General features: G+C 40.6%; 3 protein-coding genes and 1 long non-coding RNA gene across 5 annotated transcripts; 2 read left to right on the forward strand and 2 right to left on the reverse strand.

Moving 5' to 3' along the window:
* The first annotated feature begins 140 nt into the window (after positions 1-140).
* LOC117163623 (uncharacterized) lies at positions 141-813 on the forward strand. The gene is made up of 2 exons (XM_033346059.2): positions 141-414; positions 471-813. Exons 1-2 carry the CDS (start codon positions 173-175, stop codon positions 628-630), a joined length of 402 nt encoding a protein of 133 aa, XP_033201950.1. The 5' UTR covers positions 141-172; the 3' UTR covers positions 631-813.
* On the forward strand, positions 665-2,788 carry LOC117163617 (uncharacterized). Of its 2 annotated transcripts, XM_033346051.2 has the most exons (6): positions 670-1,129; positions 1,207-1,566; positions 1,642-1,761; positions 1,839-1,939; positions 2,033-2,362; positions 2,473-2,788. In XM_033346051.2, exons 1-6 carry the CDS (start codon positions 1,082-1,084, stop codon positions 2,540-2,542), a joined length of 1,029 nt encoding a protein of 342 aa, XP_033201942.2. In that variant the 5' UTR covers positions 670-1,081; the 3' UTR covers positions 2,543-2,788. The 2 variants fall into 2 exon arrangements, with proteins under 2 accessions (XP_076478350.1, XP_033201942.2); XM_076622235.1 differs by lacking the exon at positions 1,642-1,761 and having other exon boundaries at positions 665-1,129.
* On the reverse strand, positions 2,608-5,870 carry LOC117163608 (nitric oxide-associated protein 1). Its single transcript, XM_033346032.2, has 5 exons — positions 4,245-5,870; positions 3,815-4,111; positions 3,395-3,716; positions 3,062-3,282; positions 2,608-2,987 (listed from the first exon to the last, which is right to left on the reverse strand). Exons 1-5 carry the CDS (start codon positions 5,479-5,481, stop codon positions 2,806-2,808), a joined length of 2,259 nt encoding a protein of 752 aa, XP_033201923.1. The 5' UTR covers positions 5,482-5,870; the 3' UTR covers positions 2,608-2,805.
* An 8,301-nt stretch (positions 5,871-14,171) lies between these two features.
* On the reverse strand, positions 14,172-17,169 carry LOC117163624 (uncharacterized). Its single transcript, XR_013059384.1, has 2 exons — positions 16,605-17,169; positions 14,172-16,535 (listed from the first exon to the last, which is right to left on the reverse strand). It is a non-coding gene; the product is annotated as an uncharacterized LOC117163624 (long non-coding RNA).
* Position 17,170: the final 1 nt, after the last annotated feature.

Genomic DNA, 17,170 nt, shown 5'->3' on the forward strand with positions numbered 1-17,170 from the left:
GTTCGCCTGCTCATTGTTAAACTCCGATGTTTCATTGTTCGTTTGTCCGTTCGTTTGTTTCTCTCACGCGCCGTTTCGCCGACCAATTTTCCGCGTACGAAAAATTCCAGTAGCGCGTTTCGCACGAATCGACGAAATTCGCACGGGCTGACGACGGACGGATAAAAGCGACATGAACCCTGTGAAACTGCGATTTTATACCGAGCGATACGAGAAGGAGAAAAAGTACTTTCGCCTGCAAGAAAAGTTCGTAGCTATCGCGCGTACGAAACCTCTAACCGGTAAGTTTTACGCAAAACACGACGCGATCCCGGCTTCCGAGGTTCGACGAGAGTACGTAGATTTGATCTCGAAACGACTGGTCCTCTCACCGAAGGATATTTACGCGTTCAAGCCACCGACCGTCAATATGGAGTACGCCCTAGTAATACACGCTACATCCGGAAATATAAACGATTGCAATTTCATAGGTATGGCTGGTTCTCGGAACCCTTGATAGCTCGAACCAACGATCCAAGGTTATCGTTTGGCCGAAAACAAACGGATTTTATCGCTAACGAGCTTCGAATACGACACGTTCAGAGAGGTTTACCGACCGAGAAGTTTCTAGGAATACCTTTCAAAGTTTAAACGACGCGGCTATGCTATCGTTTGTCGCGATCGTCGATAAAATTCAACATCGATGTTGTGCCTATTCCGTTTCCTGGCAACGAACGAGCCACGCCGATCCCGCGCCGACATGGCACGCACCACTACCATAAACCACCACCACCACCACCACCGCCACCACCACCACCACCACCACCACCAACACCAATACCACCACCACCACCACCACCACCACCGACCACAACCGCCAGCACATCGACTCTGCACGCCGTACACTCCGTTTACCGAGAATACGTTTGCCGAAAAACACACACCGATAAAACGGCGATCGCGTCATTTATCCCGCCGATTCGCCACCTCACGGATTCCCTCCGTCTGCTAAAACCGCCATCCAAGAAAATGATCTTCAGATAAGTAGCGGATATCTCGATAGTCGCGCTCGCTACCGAACCAAACTATCTCAGCGGCGATCATGGCGGGCAAAGGTTTCTGTGTGAAAATACGACTGGAATTACACGCCGTAAGTAGCCATCCGAGAGTCGTCCAACGTCCGATCGATATTCCAATCGAACTAATTGGAAAAATAACCTCTTTCAGATTACGTGCCCCGGTGTATGGCTATGTCCGAACGGAAAAATAGCATTGCGAATAAACAGTTTTGGTTCCACCCTAGAATCTCATAGAGTATCACCGATTTTTCCGCTATTATTTCACAACGAGTTTAACTTTAAGAAAACTTTCACACGGCTGGCTGCTTTGACAGACTTGCAACGGATTCTGCAGCAACAATCTCTCCACGCGGAATTGATACAATGGCTTAGTCCGTGCAACCAGCCCATCCTTTTGGCTACGTTTCAGACCAGTTTGGCCGATCTGCTCTATCCGGTAACTTATTGCAAACGGTTGCTGCCCGGAGTCGACGTCGATCTGCTCATGGACCCGACCAAGTATTTCCCCGTTAGTGTCCCTTCTCTCCGACTGTAATACTCACGCTCTCCGTTAAACTAATTCCAAGGCAAACCGTTTCAACAGGGTATTATAGCGCCTAAAATCGAAATTTCCACGAAAACGGTGATAGAAGAGGTGAAAACGATTTACGACGCGAACCTCGACAGGCCGTACATCGTCAATCCGAAAACCATCGATTCCAAGGTAAAACGCTATATTCGCGTTACTTCGCGTTACCTTTGGCTACGCTGTTTCATCTTTCCATCAATCGTAATTTTCAGCAAAAATCTCACGCTCACAGGAAACGACCCGTCAAAGGTATCATCAGGCAGAGGAAGGTTTGTCATAGTCGAACCAAGACGAAAGCTCAAGTTTGCCATCTGTAAGTATATACCACCGATTCCCTCTTCCTTGCTTATTTATCACCTACGACGCTTATTGCCATCTCGACTTTGTAAAATTTCGATTTTTACAGCACACAGTGTCGAAACGATCCGTGTAACCACGTGGAATACTCGTGTGAAGGCGAACTCGCTCGGACCGATCGGTGTTACCATCCGATGAAATACGGATCAAAGTGTCGGAACGATATTTACCTCGATACCGATACCGACACAGAATTCGATGTGCCGTCAAGACACTACCGGGTATCCTCCGTTTGTGGCAACCTACACATCTTCGACAGCTGCCCCGTCTGTTTCAAGTACAAATGTTACTTTTCCAACGAATGCGACGGCAGGATCTCTCCCGACAATCCCGCTCATCCGCAAAAAGATCGTTCGATATCGCAACAACGGATCTCTACGTAAGTTTATCGTGCGCGTAGCGCGATCCATCGTCTTTCCAACGTCTTCCACAACTACTTTCAATCTTTTCTTCTTCTTTCTCTTCTTCTCTTTGTGCTTATTTTTGCAGAGGATTACGATCAACGTCTCGTCCATCTTACGGAGAGAAAGGTAAAGTCGCGTTGCACGGCAAAAGATAGCAAGTAAAACGCGCAAGATCCATTGCCTGTTAACCATTTTCGTTAGTGAAATGAAATTACCAGGAGAGAAGAAAAACAACGAGACAACGCTTTATTACATCGTATACGCGTGACAAAGGGGAGAAAAGGAGCAAAGTTCTTGCAAAAGATCGCGATAGTTTTACAAAATTATGTACTTACGCAGAACCGAGACATTCGGTGTAAACGTACGTGAGAATAAAGTGCTGAATGATTCTGATAACGTAACGTAATCGAGTTGTTGTTTAACGTTTAACGTATACTCGCCGACCCAACGAATACATCGGAGTACCACGCACCTTTGCACCCCGAAGACTCACCGATTTCTTTAACAACGCCGGGCATCTCAAGTATATACCACGACCTTCGGGTGTCCACGCTCTTAATGAGACGCTTTCGTTTTCCAAGGGCGTGATCGCGATCCAACCTGTCGATTATAACGGATTAAATGAAACGCGACGCAATTCACCGCTGCGACTATCGTTTACCAATTCAACCTACCTATACTTGACAGTACAACGTCAGCGACGGATTCCTCGCCATTCACACCGGTTATCTGTCTAATCTCTTTCGGCTTCAATTTCGGCCATACTTTTAATCGTTCCGAGTCGTCGATAGGTACGCGGAAAGCACTCGTCCCCAACAATCGATCGTAGACCTCGTCCGCATCGGTGGTACGACACATCGTTATAGGCAGATGCTCGCTCGCGAACAGCGTGCATCTATCCCAAAGGCAGAGAACGAAAGAATTTCCAGTTTAATAACTAATGACTCTGTGTAACGTTCATATGTATCGTGTACGAATCTTCGAGATACGAAGAATATACTAATTACCGTATGAAGTATTCTCCTTCGAGATAGTCCAACCTTCCCATACCAGCCACGAACACAGTCTCTTTCGGTCTAAACATGAACGTTCTCGGTGTGATAATTTCTTGCGGTAACGTTAGCGACAGTTCGTCGGTCGTTAGCAAATTTAGTATTTGATCCGCCTGAATAGTACCAGGAGTATCGTAGCACCAACGGCTCTGTTTGTACTCTGGTCTAGATTCGTCTAAAACCGGTTTTCTAGACACGGCCTTGTGCGATACTTCGGAAAAAGGATCTGCTCTCGCGTCTTTCAACGATTTCCTGGTAAACGATTTACCAACGTGCTCTACAAACAAACGAACGAACAAAAATTTTTCGAACGAACGTAAGAAGTCGAACAACTCGAGAAAGATTGACGATAATACGTTCAAATTGCTCGGCTACCTTCTAACGTCGCAAACTTCATATCCTTCGTCATTTCAAACTGATAGTTCTTGTAATGTGATTCTTGCGTCCTATAAAACCTCTCCTTGATAAGCCTCACTGTTCTTAACCTACGTTTTTTATCAGTCGGATTTAAAATTGGAAACTTGAGCAAGTTTAACGTAGTTCCCGGCCAAGCAGACACCGTAGCGCGTTGCACCAGATCGATAGCTTGTACTTTGCAATAATCAGAATTTAACAAAGTATTGAACAAGGAAGATTTGCCAACGTTTGTACAACCAACCAAATAAACGTCACCTGAAACATATCAACGATTATGCGTAATCAGCGAAACTAACAATTCTTAAATGGAATACGTATCATAGACGCTGACAACTTTCTTTTTGATTTCTCTCGTTAGGACGAAGGAGACGCGATAGACAGTACGCACCTTTGTGACGCCATTTGTACTGCAACTTGTTTATAAGATGCTCTATGCCGTATCCAGTTTTTGCGGACATAAGTTGCACGTGCGTAATGTTTTCCCTCTTTACGCCGGTTACATCGATCACGGAATCTAATAAACATTGTTTTACGTTCTCGAGGAATGACGGGCTATCGGTGGGCAGCAGGTCGACTTTGTTCCCAACCAGGAAAATAGGAGTAAAAGGATGCAAAACGCTCTTCAGATCGGGCCAAATACTGCAAGGGAAATCGGTCAGATCGATTATAAGTATGACGGCGCATTTTTTACTTTTGATCACTCTCAACAACTTGGGATAATCTTCGATCGATACTTTCACTTCTAAAGCCGTGTTGTAGAACTTTAAAAAATGACACCTTTGACATGTCATGGATTTCAAGTCTTCGTCGCTTTTAAACGAAAACAATTCCGACGGTAAATATCCAGGGATCGCTGGATCCCTGCAGTGCAATAACGCACCACAACCACCGCACGGTACACAACTTACGTTCGAATTAGGATCCGATGTACCGTAACGACTCACGTCGAGCAAAGTGTCGTCGAACTGTTCGTAATCGGACATCCAAGTATCTGAAACTTTCCACAACTCCGAATTTGGCAGATCGTCCGTATCTGAACGATCGACATCGTCTTCCATGGACTTTATGAAATCTTTGAAACTAAGCTCGCTCAAACCGCTCTTCTTCAACTCCAGATACTTTTCGTACAAGTTCTTATATTCTTCGTTTGATACGGTCGAACTCGTTTTTTCAGTGTCATCCGATATCGAATCGATTATTTCATACGAATCTACCATCTCGTACGGCATGTGTACAGGCTTTTGTTTTACTACAGTTTCCTTTTCACAATTATTATCCTCCATTTTCTTTTCTTCCTGGTCAACGACGATCTTATTTTTACCTTCCTTTAGATCGTTCAGCAGTACACTGAAAGCAGGTTTATAAGCAATTTCTTCGTACCTTTGCATTTGCTCATAGTTGAATTTCAATTTCTCGAACTTTTTCTGCTTTAGAAACCCCATTTTAACATTTCCAGAATCCAAGTAATCGCAATACAGCAATTTATCTCTGAGAGCCAAAATCCTTGGATCTACCTTTGCTTCGATCGACTCAGCGTTTCTATGCAAAGTCGCATGCCCAAAGTGTCGTAGTTTCAAATTACGGCATACACCGTAATTATGTAATCGAAACAACCAAAATTTCATATCTGAGTTTTGTACGATGATTCGTGCGAAGATACAATATCAATAATCAACGATATCACGTTTTATAGAGATGCTTTCTCTTATAATCTATCGATACATTATTCAAACTTGTAACGACCGACATTTTACGATCGAAAAATCTACCAAAATCATTGCACTGTATCGGCCGTTACGTCCAGCTTGGTAAAATAAAATACATATCGCCTTGTGAGATTACACATAACCTCAAAATACTTCCGATCCACCGAAGACGTACACACGTGAATGAAGTTACGAGTCGAATGAATCGACACTACCGTGTTAGCGAAACGTTGAAAAGTGATGTATCCATCGATCGATATCTCGATCAAGTTCGACATTTGTTGTACATCTGAAGTATATCTCAAGCAGTAAATACTGTAAAACGTGTTCGATCGATTAACAGATTATATTAGGGATAAACGCTTTAACGTTTATATTTATCGTTTATATTTCATTATATTTCAAAAGTTGTACAAATACGTACGAGTAGCGGCATTTTATAATATATTATCTGGTATTATACAACGTTATTATACAACGTTTTGTTTATTCTAGCTCGTTACTCGCACGCAAATAAAAATTGTCACTTTCGTGTAAACGGTGTACAGCTCACACAAGTCTTTCCATTGTCGTTTCTACTATAGCAAATTTAAGTACTAAAAAGAAAAATTGAAGAAACGATTCGATAGTAGGGGAAGGGTGCGGTACGAGCTATATCGGTCGAAGACACGAAAGGCGGTCAGGGTTGAATACCTGGATCTCTGCATATTTGCCGCACTCCATATAATACGTGTAATCGTATTGGTTTATTTTTAATGGTCTTGTTTAAAAAATTCCATCAACGATATTTCTTTACTACATACATATGTATATACGAGCATAGGTAAGTGTTATTTTACATTTGCTGTAATTGAATACATATGTATACAATATACACACATATATATATATATATATATATATATTCGAATCCATAAGAATGCCAATAGGAATGAGACGACAGTTTATCGAATTCAAATACAGTTCATTACGATTTTCATGAAATGCATTAGGTATAACGTTTCAAGGATAAAGGTAAAACAATGTTCATCTCCGTGATGTTCTTGTACGTATGTACATACATACATACTGTGAGCTATAGATGGCAGCAACGTCTCTATTACTTGATCACTTGATTACTTGATCGATTTCGTTCAAATATTATATTATACGTGTTTCCGTAAAGGGATAATGATGATAAAATTGAGACAAAAAGCGATAACGTAAGTAATATAAGAATGCAGATTACGATGCTTATAAAATAAATTCATTCAATGTTATATGCAAGCATGTTTATATACGTGTCTTGCGACAATTTGCATACGAATAGTAAAAGACAATGAAAAATGCGAATCTTGGGATTCTATCACATGTAGCGTGCTTGTTTCTCTCTCGTTGCTTTGACATTAAAATAGTTCAACGTAGAAAAAACATACGTATAAATAGTTATCGACAAAGCATACGTGACTAGTGACATGCACGTACGAGGTCGTCGAGTTTAACTCGTGTCAGCCGCACAGAGGTCGTCCATCCTTAGTCGCGATATCGAATAACGTTAATTTATGATACGACAACGTATAATTCATGATATTCGGTCGATTTTTATCTTTCCCTCGTAGAATATCATTTAAATTTCAGTAGGTGGGCTCATCGAACTAAGAGGAAGGACAAATTTACCGGAAGTCATCCACTGATCGAGCTTGCTTTGCTTGGACGCGGGAAAAGGCGGTTCTTCGATCGTAAAAGATATATGTACGCGTATATGTATATGCGTATATAGGTAATATGTAGGCATGTAGGTAGGTAAGTAGGTAGGTAAGTAGGTAGGTAAGTAGGTAGGCAGGTAGGCAGGCAGGTAGGCAGGCAGGCAGACGGGCAGGCAGGCAGGCAGGCAGGCAGGCAGGCAGGCAGACGGGCAGGCAGGCAAACAGACAGGCAGCCAGGCAATAGGCAATAGGCAATAGGCAATAGATAAAGGCGGACGAGATCGTGCACAGACACATTACACGCTATTGTTATTCTCAGGAGAGGAAGAACAGAGAACAAGGAGAGCGACAAGAATTATGTGTCAACAAAGCAAATATTACCGATGATCAGAATATCCCAAAAAGATTCAAGCTAATAAATCAATGATTTATACCAATGCTAATCGTAAGCAATTTTCAAACGGCATAAAAGTTCCGAAATATTGCTCAGCAGCTCGTTGTCACCGATTAAGCGTATTTTTATAGAATTATTTTAATTTCTAAGTATGTATTTGTCCCAACGAACAACACTCCGAGTGTGCCGATTGGATAAACGTCGTCCGTCGTTCTTGGATATTTCAAACGTCGAAAATAGACTTTCTCAAAACTGCTCGGTACGATAGTCTTACCGAGTTGAACAAAGTCGCGGTTAACGACGAAAGGATATCGTTGAGCAAAAATCTAAATCCATACAGAGATCGATGTACGTTTAGAAAGAGAGTATAACTGTCGATCAATGCGACGCGTTCCATCGTCAGAAATCTGTAATCGAACGAGTCCTTGTACCGTGCATTTAACTTTGACACTCTAACCTCTGGATAAACGAATCTATTTGCATTTCCCAGTCTTACGCGTTGCGGTAGCAAATTATTGTCATCGAGTCGATTATTTAGTATTCCATGTTGCATCTATCGAGAAACAATCATTTATTTGGGCGAATTCGGCCCAAAGGTCGAAACGATTCTATCTGTGGACGGTCATGGCCACGCGTATAAGCGCGAGTGATGCAATAAGCTAGTTGGAACCTACGACGTATGGATTCGCTTGCGTACACAGATACGAGATCACTCGAATACTGGTAACGACGTAGTTTCGCTTCTTGATCTATCAACGGCGTGATCGTTATGCTGCCGAGCCAATAACCTCCTAACTGAAAACCTTGACGAAGACGCGTTATTAACGTTTCATTCCGCTCGGGTCCTCGGTCATTTAACTTAATTAATTTAGTGTGACTTTTATACCCTCAACGTTGTTTCTACATCATTCTATTTCTAGCCTAGTTTTCCCGCATCTCGTAACATAGTTCAATTTCTAATTAGATTTATTGCATACGCGCGAGAATTAAGACTATGCAAATGGCATCGATTATGTTTTATTATATATTATGAGTAATGTTCTGTTTATTGATTCATTTGCACTGTTTAGTATTACACGGAGAGTATGACTGTGTTGGTGAAGACTGTTTGAAGACTGGTTTAAGAAACTCTGAGGAAGCCTCCCTACGTACTAGCTCTCCGTCCTGGGATTTCCTTCTCACCATTGTGAGCGCATATCCTCCGGCGTTTCTGATTGGTATCAGTTGTTTACTTTGGAGTTGACTCATCGAGGGCTTAGGGTGTTAGTTAAGCTCTTTATGAGACCCGCATTGTAATGTTTTCAACTTGGAAAAGGGCAGATGCGCTGTCCGAGACATAAACAGAGGTTCACCCGAAATCCTGAACATTACGAATTTATTTATTATATATGACACTACAAGAGGCTATGAGTAATAGGACGAGACAATAGGATGGTCGAGATGATGGTGACGACGAATTCAGGTTCGATAACGAATCCACGGTCCACGGGAGGACAAGTATCAATGTGCTACTCGATTCGGGTAATTTCCCGATAACCCAATCGGCAATTCGTCCAACCACTCACTAACAAACTAACTAACTCGAACTCTAACTTTTAATCCAAAAGAGGCTGCCCTTATATATTCCTGTCCCCGCTTCTCGGGTCAATCTTTGTTTTTAAGGAGAGCCATATAATCATTTCATACCTCTGTCAGATACACGAACCCATCGTCATAAAATCATATTGGAACATTAAAACTATTCCTTATTTTTATTATTTAAGTGCCGCTATAGTAAAAGTCCGGACTCTAGGGTATTAGGGTTTTTCCCAACATTATATATATATATGATAAATATTTTCCAAGAATTTTAAAAGGTACTTTAAGATGAAAAGAAATAAAAGTACCGTTTTTAAGCGGCTTAAATTCAATTGTAAACGGTAATGTTCGAAATGTAAATCCGACAGAAAATATTGTATGCTTACGTCGTACCGTCTCTTAACGATACTTTTGCCAAAACCATTTTCCAATAGAAATTCCTTTTCAATAGATATATACATAAAATATACACGCACGCACGCCCACACACACACAAAAGAAAATATAAGAAAATATATATTTACTTATGTATATCCTCGATAATTTTCTATTGGAAAATGGTTTTGGCAAAAGTACCGTTACGGGACGGTACACGTAGCCATACAATATTTTCTGTCTGATTCACATTTTGAACATTACCGTTTACAATTGAGTTTAAGTCGCTTAAAAATGATTTATTTTATACGATATTGTATTTTCTTTCTTCTTCTTTCCTGAAAACTTGGTCACAAAACGGGACAGTTCGATAGCACGAATTTGTGTGTTCTTCGAGGTTACGTGAACGGGCCTTGTAATAATAGTCTGCGTTCGTTAAAACTTCGCCTCTATAAATCCTTCCAAGAAGGTATGAATTTCAACCGTAAATACGACTCGATAGCGAGCGAGGAGTCAGAACGGAATGAGAAACAACGTGGTCGATTGGAGAAGAAATGTAAATACGTAACAAGCGGAAACACGATATTTCTTACATGCTCGGTTTGGGTTAAGATCGCTTAAGCTTTTCGCTTTTCTACTCTTCTTCCCTTGAGATCAATGTGAATCGGTCGTCGACAAAGAAATCGCTTCGAAATGCCGTAAGCTGGGTCACGTATCCAGGATTAATCACGCAGGGTGGAATATATATTCTGAAAGCTTTCGAATACGATCCAGTATCTACGTTCCTTTCCAATGAATCGTTCTTCATTTTGCGAGTGTATTTTGTTAATCGTATGTCCTAGTTTCGATAATTTAGATACCGACACTCGATGCCGAGTTATCTCGCTTACATCTTAAACACCATCGAAATCCGTCTTCGATTATAGCGATCATCTCACCACGCGTGCAATATGAATGCTACTGCTCCATTGCGAACACAACGACGTACACTAATAGTTTGAATAAGCGCTTATTTTAAATTTCGTCGTCGTGTCTGATCGTATCGAATCGAGGCTGCTCAGATTTACTCGCGCTCGAGCTAATTTTCTGTGTGGATCAGTTTCTTCGCGTCTTATGCTTACACATGTAGATATGTGTTTCCTATCGTTCGCCGTCACGCGTCGCTATATTCTTTTGTTTATATACATACATATATGATAGTTTCGGCTAACACGCGGTGCTTATCGTTATAATTTTGTTGGGTCTGTACGAAATAACCGATCAGGCCTGCATTTTTCCAGCTGCGCATTGTACAACTGCATTGTACATTGTCTTCTATCGCTCACTCACACCGTATATTTGCTTGTCCACGCTAATGTCAGAAAATAACTATGCAACTACGCGTTTGGCGTCCGATTATACAATGTATGTACTTATGTATTTGTGGTGTACGAAGAACGACAAGTTGCAAACGTCGATCAATCTGTACCGCAGTTTCCGTCCATCGTCCGTACTAACAGAAAAATGTCTCTGATTAATTTCATTTCGTTAATTTCAAATTCACGCAAAATACTTGGTTCGCGTTTATTCAGTGCCAATATTTCGACATTGCTATTCACTAGAATGGAATAAATAACGGGGGAATAAACGACTATTATATATCTACACCAAAGAACGAAAAAGGTCGATTAGAGTATATGTAACGATACAGAAGATATCCGTACAGCAAAAGAACGCGCTTCTCTTTTCCTTTCTGATCACATTTTTTTTATCACGTACACGTATATCGAACGCGTGAAATCATGATTCGGCGAACTTGTCTAAAACCTACTTTCTCTCCGATTTCGATGATTTTCAAATACGTCGTAAAGCTCAACATTCCGAACAACTTTTTCCTGCACGTATAATCGACGATCGGCCTTAGTTTTCCAGTTACGTGCAAAAATATATCGTCGCTCGGCCTTAGCTTTCAAGCTACTACGTTGCATTAGTAGCACATAGTACGATGGAGTATTTGAGTAATGATTCATTGAATCCTGCTAAGTTGAAAAGAGATAAAAAACACGTGGAAAAGAAAAAAAGTGTTTGGAATCACTTGACACAGGAAATTTGAAACTCGTAAACAATTGGTTTTCTTCAAAAAGCAACGAACTTGGCTGTATTACGATTGAAACAGAGTGACGATTCATTCTTAATTAAGAGTTAAATGATAGCCGGCTAAATGCGGTTAAATGCGGCGGCCCTTACTACCATGTACTACCAGAGAGGTAATTTTCTCTCTGATACTACTAATCCAACTCGGCTTGAAAACTAAAAACATGCGGCGGGATATTTTCGTGTATAATTCAAAAATAAATAAGGCCGACCGCCTGTTATATATATACGTATAGGAAAAAGCTGTTCAGGATGTCGAGCTTTAGAACATATTTCAAAATCCGAGAGGATATAGCTTTTTAACAAGATCGCCCGCGTTTCTTCGTATTTATTCACGTTTTGACATGGAAAGTCAAACAGGTGTGCAGATCGCGAGCAAATTTTCGACGATGCGCGAGAGATACTCGTTTTCGAGAATAAAACGGGTCCAAATCGCTTTTACGCGTCTGGCACGAGTCCCGTGTCTAACGTATCGTTATAAATATCGTTTATGCTAACTGGTGTGTTCGTTGCAACTCGTTCGACCGTTCGGAAGGTACGTAGTATAATATAATATAAAATTCAGCAATATTCAGCATTTCTGAGTCTGCCTGCTCGGTTACAAGCGATCGTACCGATTCGATTCTTTCGATCGTTTCGAGACTCGAGTCCTATCGAATGATTCCACCGGAAAGCGAATCGTATCAAGGTCTAGAGAGATATCGGACGAAACGTCTAAACGTCTTTTCAATTTATGGTGTATTATTCGAAATAATTTTCGATTACGTAGGACGTTTAGGCAACAATTTCGTAAACTTGCACGAGGCTGTAGATTACAGAATTACAGATTACAGAATTTATTGTTTATTGACAAGCTTATCAATAACGACGTTATCGATATCGTGCAAAATCGTGTAATGTTATCGTAAGAATGCCAACGCGCAAGCAACGTTATCCTCTTCCCTCCCTCGGAAATTTGTTTTGTAAAAACGTCTCTGAGCAATGTCGCGCAGACAAGTGTACCGATATATCACGCGAGACGAACTCGTTATCTCGTTTCTCGTAATAGGTCAGATTACACGTAATACGATTATATATTCGTCGAAAATGTCTCTGATCTTCGAAAATTATCCGACAATTCGAACCTCGTTGCATTTCTATTCGGGTATTCGCCTTTAATTCACTCCTAATATTCTCATTATCTATTCACGAGTTTGCCTTCGATTCGCTTGTTCAACAGCTTGTCTTTATCGCAAGAAATCGCGCTTTGTACATCGCGACAAGCGAGAAAGAAATACCATTTGCTTAATCTTATCGCGCTCGTTCCGCAGAAAATATTTACTATTTTCCATATTTTTATTTGGTGTGCGTTGAACCATCACGAGACATCATTGATCGCATGTACATACCTAAGTAGTACGTACGTTACGTATCACCGCAAAAAGGATCCTTATAAAGGCGAACCTATAAGGATGTTCGTTTCTGGGAAATAAGATAAAAGAAGAAGAGACGGATACGCGCGACGAGTTTCGCCGATGAATATAATTTGCATGTCGTTGTTACAAAAAGAAAAGGGGCAAAAGAGATAGCGATATCGCGACACAGTCGTAATAAAGGTACTTAGGCACATATGTATGTAAATCTGTACGCGTTTGCTACAATAAAGTCAAGGCTACAGAGCGTACACAGGGTAGATCGTAGAAATCGTAGACCGGTTTGATGTTTTAGCGATCCGATCGGCGAAAAACATGGAATACGGTAATGCCACGAAACGCGGAATCGTAGGAAATTTGATGTGTGATCGATACCAGATCAGGCCACTGGTCTTCCTCCCGGGTCAAGCAAGTTCGTTGGCATTTTTCACGGAGGATGGTTTCGTCCGTTTTTCACACCGTACACCGTTAATCATCGAAATTGTCTCGTATTCTCTCCTTAATTTACAGTTTATTAAGTGTCTATAAATGTCGACTTAATTTATAAACTAATAGCTTGATTAATTCGCTGGCGAAAACGTGGATTTGCAATTAATTCTGCTACTAACTGTACCGATGCGGTCACGAACGAACTAAATTATTTCCGCGTCTTATTACGTCGTCGTAAGGATCTACTAGATTTCGTGAGAACATTAAGCAATACCTAACGATAGAATCACAAATAAAAATCTTTTTGGAAATATTACCGATACTTTTCTCTCTCTCTCGGTCTCTCTTGATAATACTGCTTTATACGTTCTATACCCTGCACTATTCAAGGTGCTCATTCTCTCTTTCTCTCGCTCTCCATACCTCTCCATACCATTCGATAATATCTATCAACGTCCCTTTGATCTTAAGATAACAAGTAATGGATTACATATACATACATTTATGTATTTATACGATACGAAGTGTGCGAATATCGCGCCTATATACATTGTCGTGGCGAATCGAAAGGATCAAATTTTGAAAGGAAAAAGGAGTTGCGAATTTTTGTGCATTGTAACAAGATATTTTTTTATTATGATATCGAATAGAATTAGATTAGTTGTAATAACCAAACATATACCTACGACGCATCGCTCTCTTTTTGAAAACAGATATAGGTAGATATAAGTCTGTATGTAATTTATCGCTTCGCAAGCATAAAGAAGTTTGCCATTCAAACAAAAAATACAAAACGTCAAAGGTGTTGTGTAAAATTTACGCGTGATAAAACAGTCAACCAAAACTGAATATCATGCGGAAGACCTTGGACAAAGAACTTCTGCGCGTCCTATTATTTGACCCTGAATCGTGGATCCACGTGCTGCGTGAAATCATGCCTTCACGCTCGACGCTCGACGCTCGACAATCGACGCTCGTCGAGTATATCGTTCTCGCTCCTTTTATCTTCGTTGCTTATGGATCAATTAGCTCTTGAGAAAATTTATTCGACGGCAATTTCTTTTCGAAAATATTTCCAATCGCGAATTCGCATAGCCATGTGTGAACACTCGAAACAAAAAAATCACAATTACTTTTCACTATCTTTTAAACAAGTAGCGTAATTCGAACAAATTCGGCTCTTTTCCGCTCTCTATCGTATTTACCAACTTCTTTTTCTCCGCGTATTAATCCCGATTGTTTTATCGAACGATTTATATTACGTAAAACTCTGAAAATCTATCTATTTCGGTATTATTAATCGTTTAAACTATCTTAACGGTTTTCATAACCTGTTGTCGTTGTTGTTGCTCGACTAATTAAAGGTTATATTAGACGCCAAAATATTCAAATTCGAATCATTACAACCTATTTCTTAACCGTTAGCCCCGATACTGCATCTAAATAAGCCATACTTTCATTCAAAGACATCCATAAGTTTACGAATGAAAGTTTTAGAGAGATGAACAATTCGTGCTGAGCGATCGGTTTGTCAAATTACATAACATAATATGCGCGTCTTGTATCACACCGTAATTGTTTTGCTTTAACTTTATTAACACGGGATATGTAATATACACATCGTTCGCGTTATCTGGTTTCTTCTCTCACTGCTAAACTAAATGTCATTAACCATTAACCAATTAGATTAGCTATTCAAGAACCAAATATCGCTATAATTTAACCAAAATTTCGTTTATTTTTGAAAGGCGGCACTAGGTGAGTTCGCAATACAAATTTGCAACGCGCATTTCTCTCGCTTCGTTAAACGATAAGAGATAGAGTACAGCGATAATCCGTTTGGATGAGTCACTGGTTACCGAAGAACGATAATAACTCGTTAAAATTAATGAATTCTCGATGAATTCATCGTGTCATGCATAGAACCTGAAGTAATTACATAAATTTGTATCAATATACAGTTTCGTGGTCATCTCCGTGGTTTTACAAATATTGTTCGATGAGTCGTAGTAATCGAGCTTCCTAACGTCGCCGTTATAAATACACGTATTCCAAATCGATTTAAACGATCGATTCTATCTAAAACAGTCGACATCACGTGACAGAATCGAGACAACTCGAAAAACGATTATGAACTAGCAGCAGTGACCATTTTGAAAATTCAACTTTCGTTATCTTTTTTCATCCTCGGTTTCTCCGCGATTACGCCTTGCCCTTTGGCACCTGTTTACGTTGCACCTGGTTGATTCATAGCTACGAAGCCTCTTCAAGTTACATACATAATGCTTACGTAACCCGCAACCCTTAAACCCATCTTAGCCACCTAGTCAAACGCACATTTGGCCTTATCTTCCGTTTCGTCATCCTGGAACTTCAAAATAACTTAGGGAGGAATGTGTGTCAAAAGTGGAAGAAAGTTACGTAAATCGATAGCATGGTGGTAGGTATTGTAGTCGGGTACTGCCGGTTCACCGGGCACGATCGAGCAACTCTTGCCACGTGCAGAAACCGGTTTATGCTGTTATTTTGTGCGACCGAACAACATTGTCCTTTAAATTTTCTGTTTAGACAAGAAATCCGTCGCGTTCTCAGGGTAAGAGCGTAAAAGCTCGTTCGATGCATTCCATTTCTACGTAATAATATTTGTTGATTCTGATCAACGATTAAATCTCCTCGATGTTTAAATTAAACGTTGTTTTCAAGCGATTGTTTGTAAAATTGTATAAAGAGTCAAAAGCGCAATTTCCTATTCGTTTATACGAACGCACTGTACAAGGATGTACATAAAGTATATATCCTCCTTCTGCGATCGAACATTTTTCTCGATTTGTTAATTCGATGTGATATGTGATCGATATCCGGTTGATTATCGCATCTATGATGTGGATGATGCAGCAATGATGTGCTTTTGTTCGTTAAACTTTTTGCAAGACAATATTGGAGTTGGTCAATTATGTAAAACGGTGGCTGAAACAGCCAGGTAAACAATCGACCTTATAACCTTACGTAATATAAGAATACGGCTAATAAACTTACCACGCAATACTATACCAATTATACGGGCAACAAGTTCACGCGATGCTGGCTGATTGAAAACAAACTTCGATAGTCAACACGAGTCTGCGCGTAGCGTAAAAATTATAAGCGCTCTTATGTGTGTGCGTGTGTTTCACTACTATGGAACTCGACAATGTTGCGTCTATCTCTTTCCGTTTCTCTTCTGCATACATACTCCCTTCTTTGTCTTCTTTCCTGGTGTTTCATCTCACCGTGACGCACCCTTGCGCGAGCGCGCGCACACACACAACAACAACACACACACACACACACGCTAGAACCAACCGAGTACGTATTCTCTCTCGGTCGTCTCTCTCGATTCTTTTTCTATGTCGCGTGATGTTATACGTGGCCATTGTGCGCGCGCATCTCTTCCTAAAACAACGCACGTCGCAATCACCCGCCGATATTTCCCGTTCCCCTGCGTTTATCTGGCACTCATCCGATATAACGTGGGTATAAATGATGCTAGATCGTAAACATTTCGAGAATATAATCTCGCTATTCGCTCGAAAAATCCGTTGTGTCCAAGCTCTTAGTAAAAA

The sequence above is a fragment of the Bombus vancouverensis genome, chromosome 10 (assembly GCF_051014615.1).
Source record: "Bombus vancouverensis nearcticus chromosome 10, iyBomVanc1_principal, whole genome shotgun sequence".
Lineage (NCBI taxonomy): Eukaryota > Metazoa > Arthropoda > Insecta > Hymenoptera > Apidae > Bombus > Bombus vancouverensis.

Coding starts and splice junctions, on each gene's coding strand:
- LOC117163608 (XM_033346032.2), bottom strand. CDS start 5,481: ATGAAATTTTGGTTGTTTCGATTACATAATTACGGTGTATGCCGTAAT. Junction 4,112..4,244: donor GTACAAATGGCGTCACAAAG/GTGCGTACTGTC, acceptor GATATGTTTCAG/GTGACGTTTATTTGGTTGGT. Junction 3,717..3,814: donor GAAGTTTGCGACGTTAGAAG/GTAGCCGAGCAA, acceptor GTTTGTTTGTAG/AGCACGTTGGTAAATCGTTT.
- LOC117163617 (XM_033346051.2), top strand. CDS start 1,082: ATGGCGGGCAAAGGTTTCTGTGTGAAAATACGACTGGAATTACACGCC. Junction 1,762..1,838: donor CGAAAACCATCGATTCCAAG/GTAAAACGCTAT, acceptor CGTAATTTTCAG/CAAAAATCTCACGCTCACAG. Junction 2,363..2,472: donor TCGCAACAACGGATCTCTAC/GTAAGTTTATCG, acceptor TTATTTTTGCAG/AGGATTACGATCAACGTCTC.
- LOC117163623 (XM_033346059.2), top strand. CDS start 173: ATGAACCCTGTGAAACTGCGATTTTATACCGAGCGATACGAGAAGGAG. Junction 415..470: donor CCACCGACCGTCAATATGGA/GTACGCCCTAGT, acceptor GCAATTTCATAG/GTATGGCTGGTTCTCGGAAC.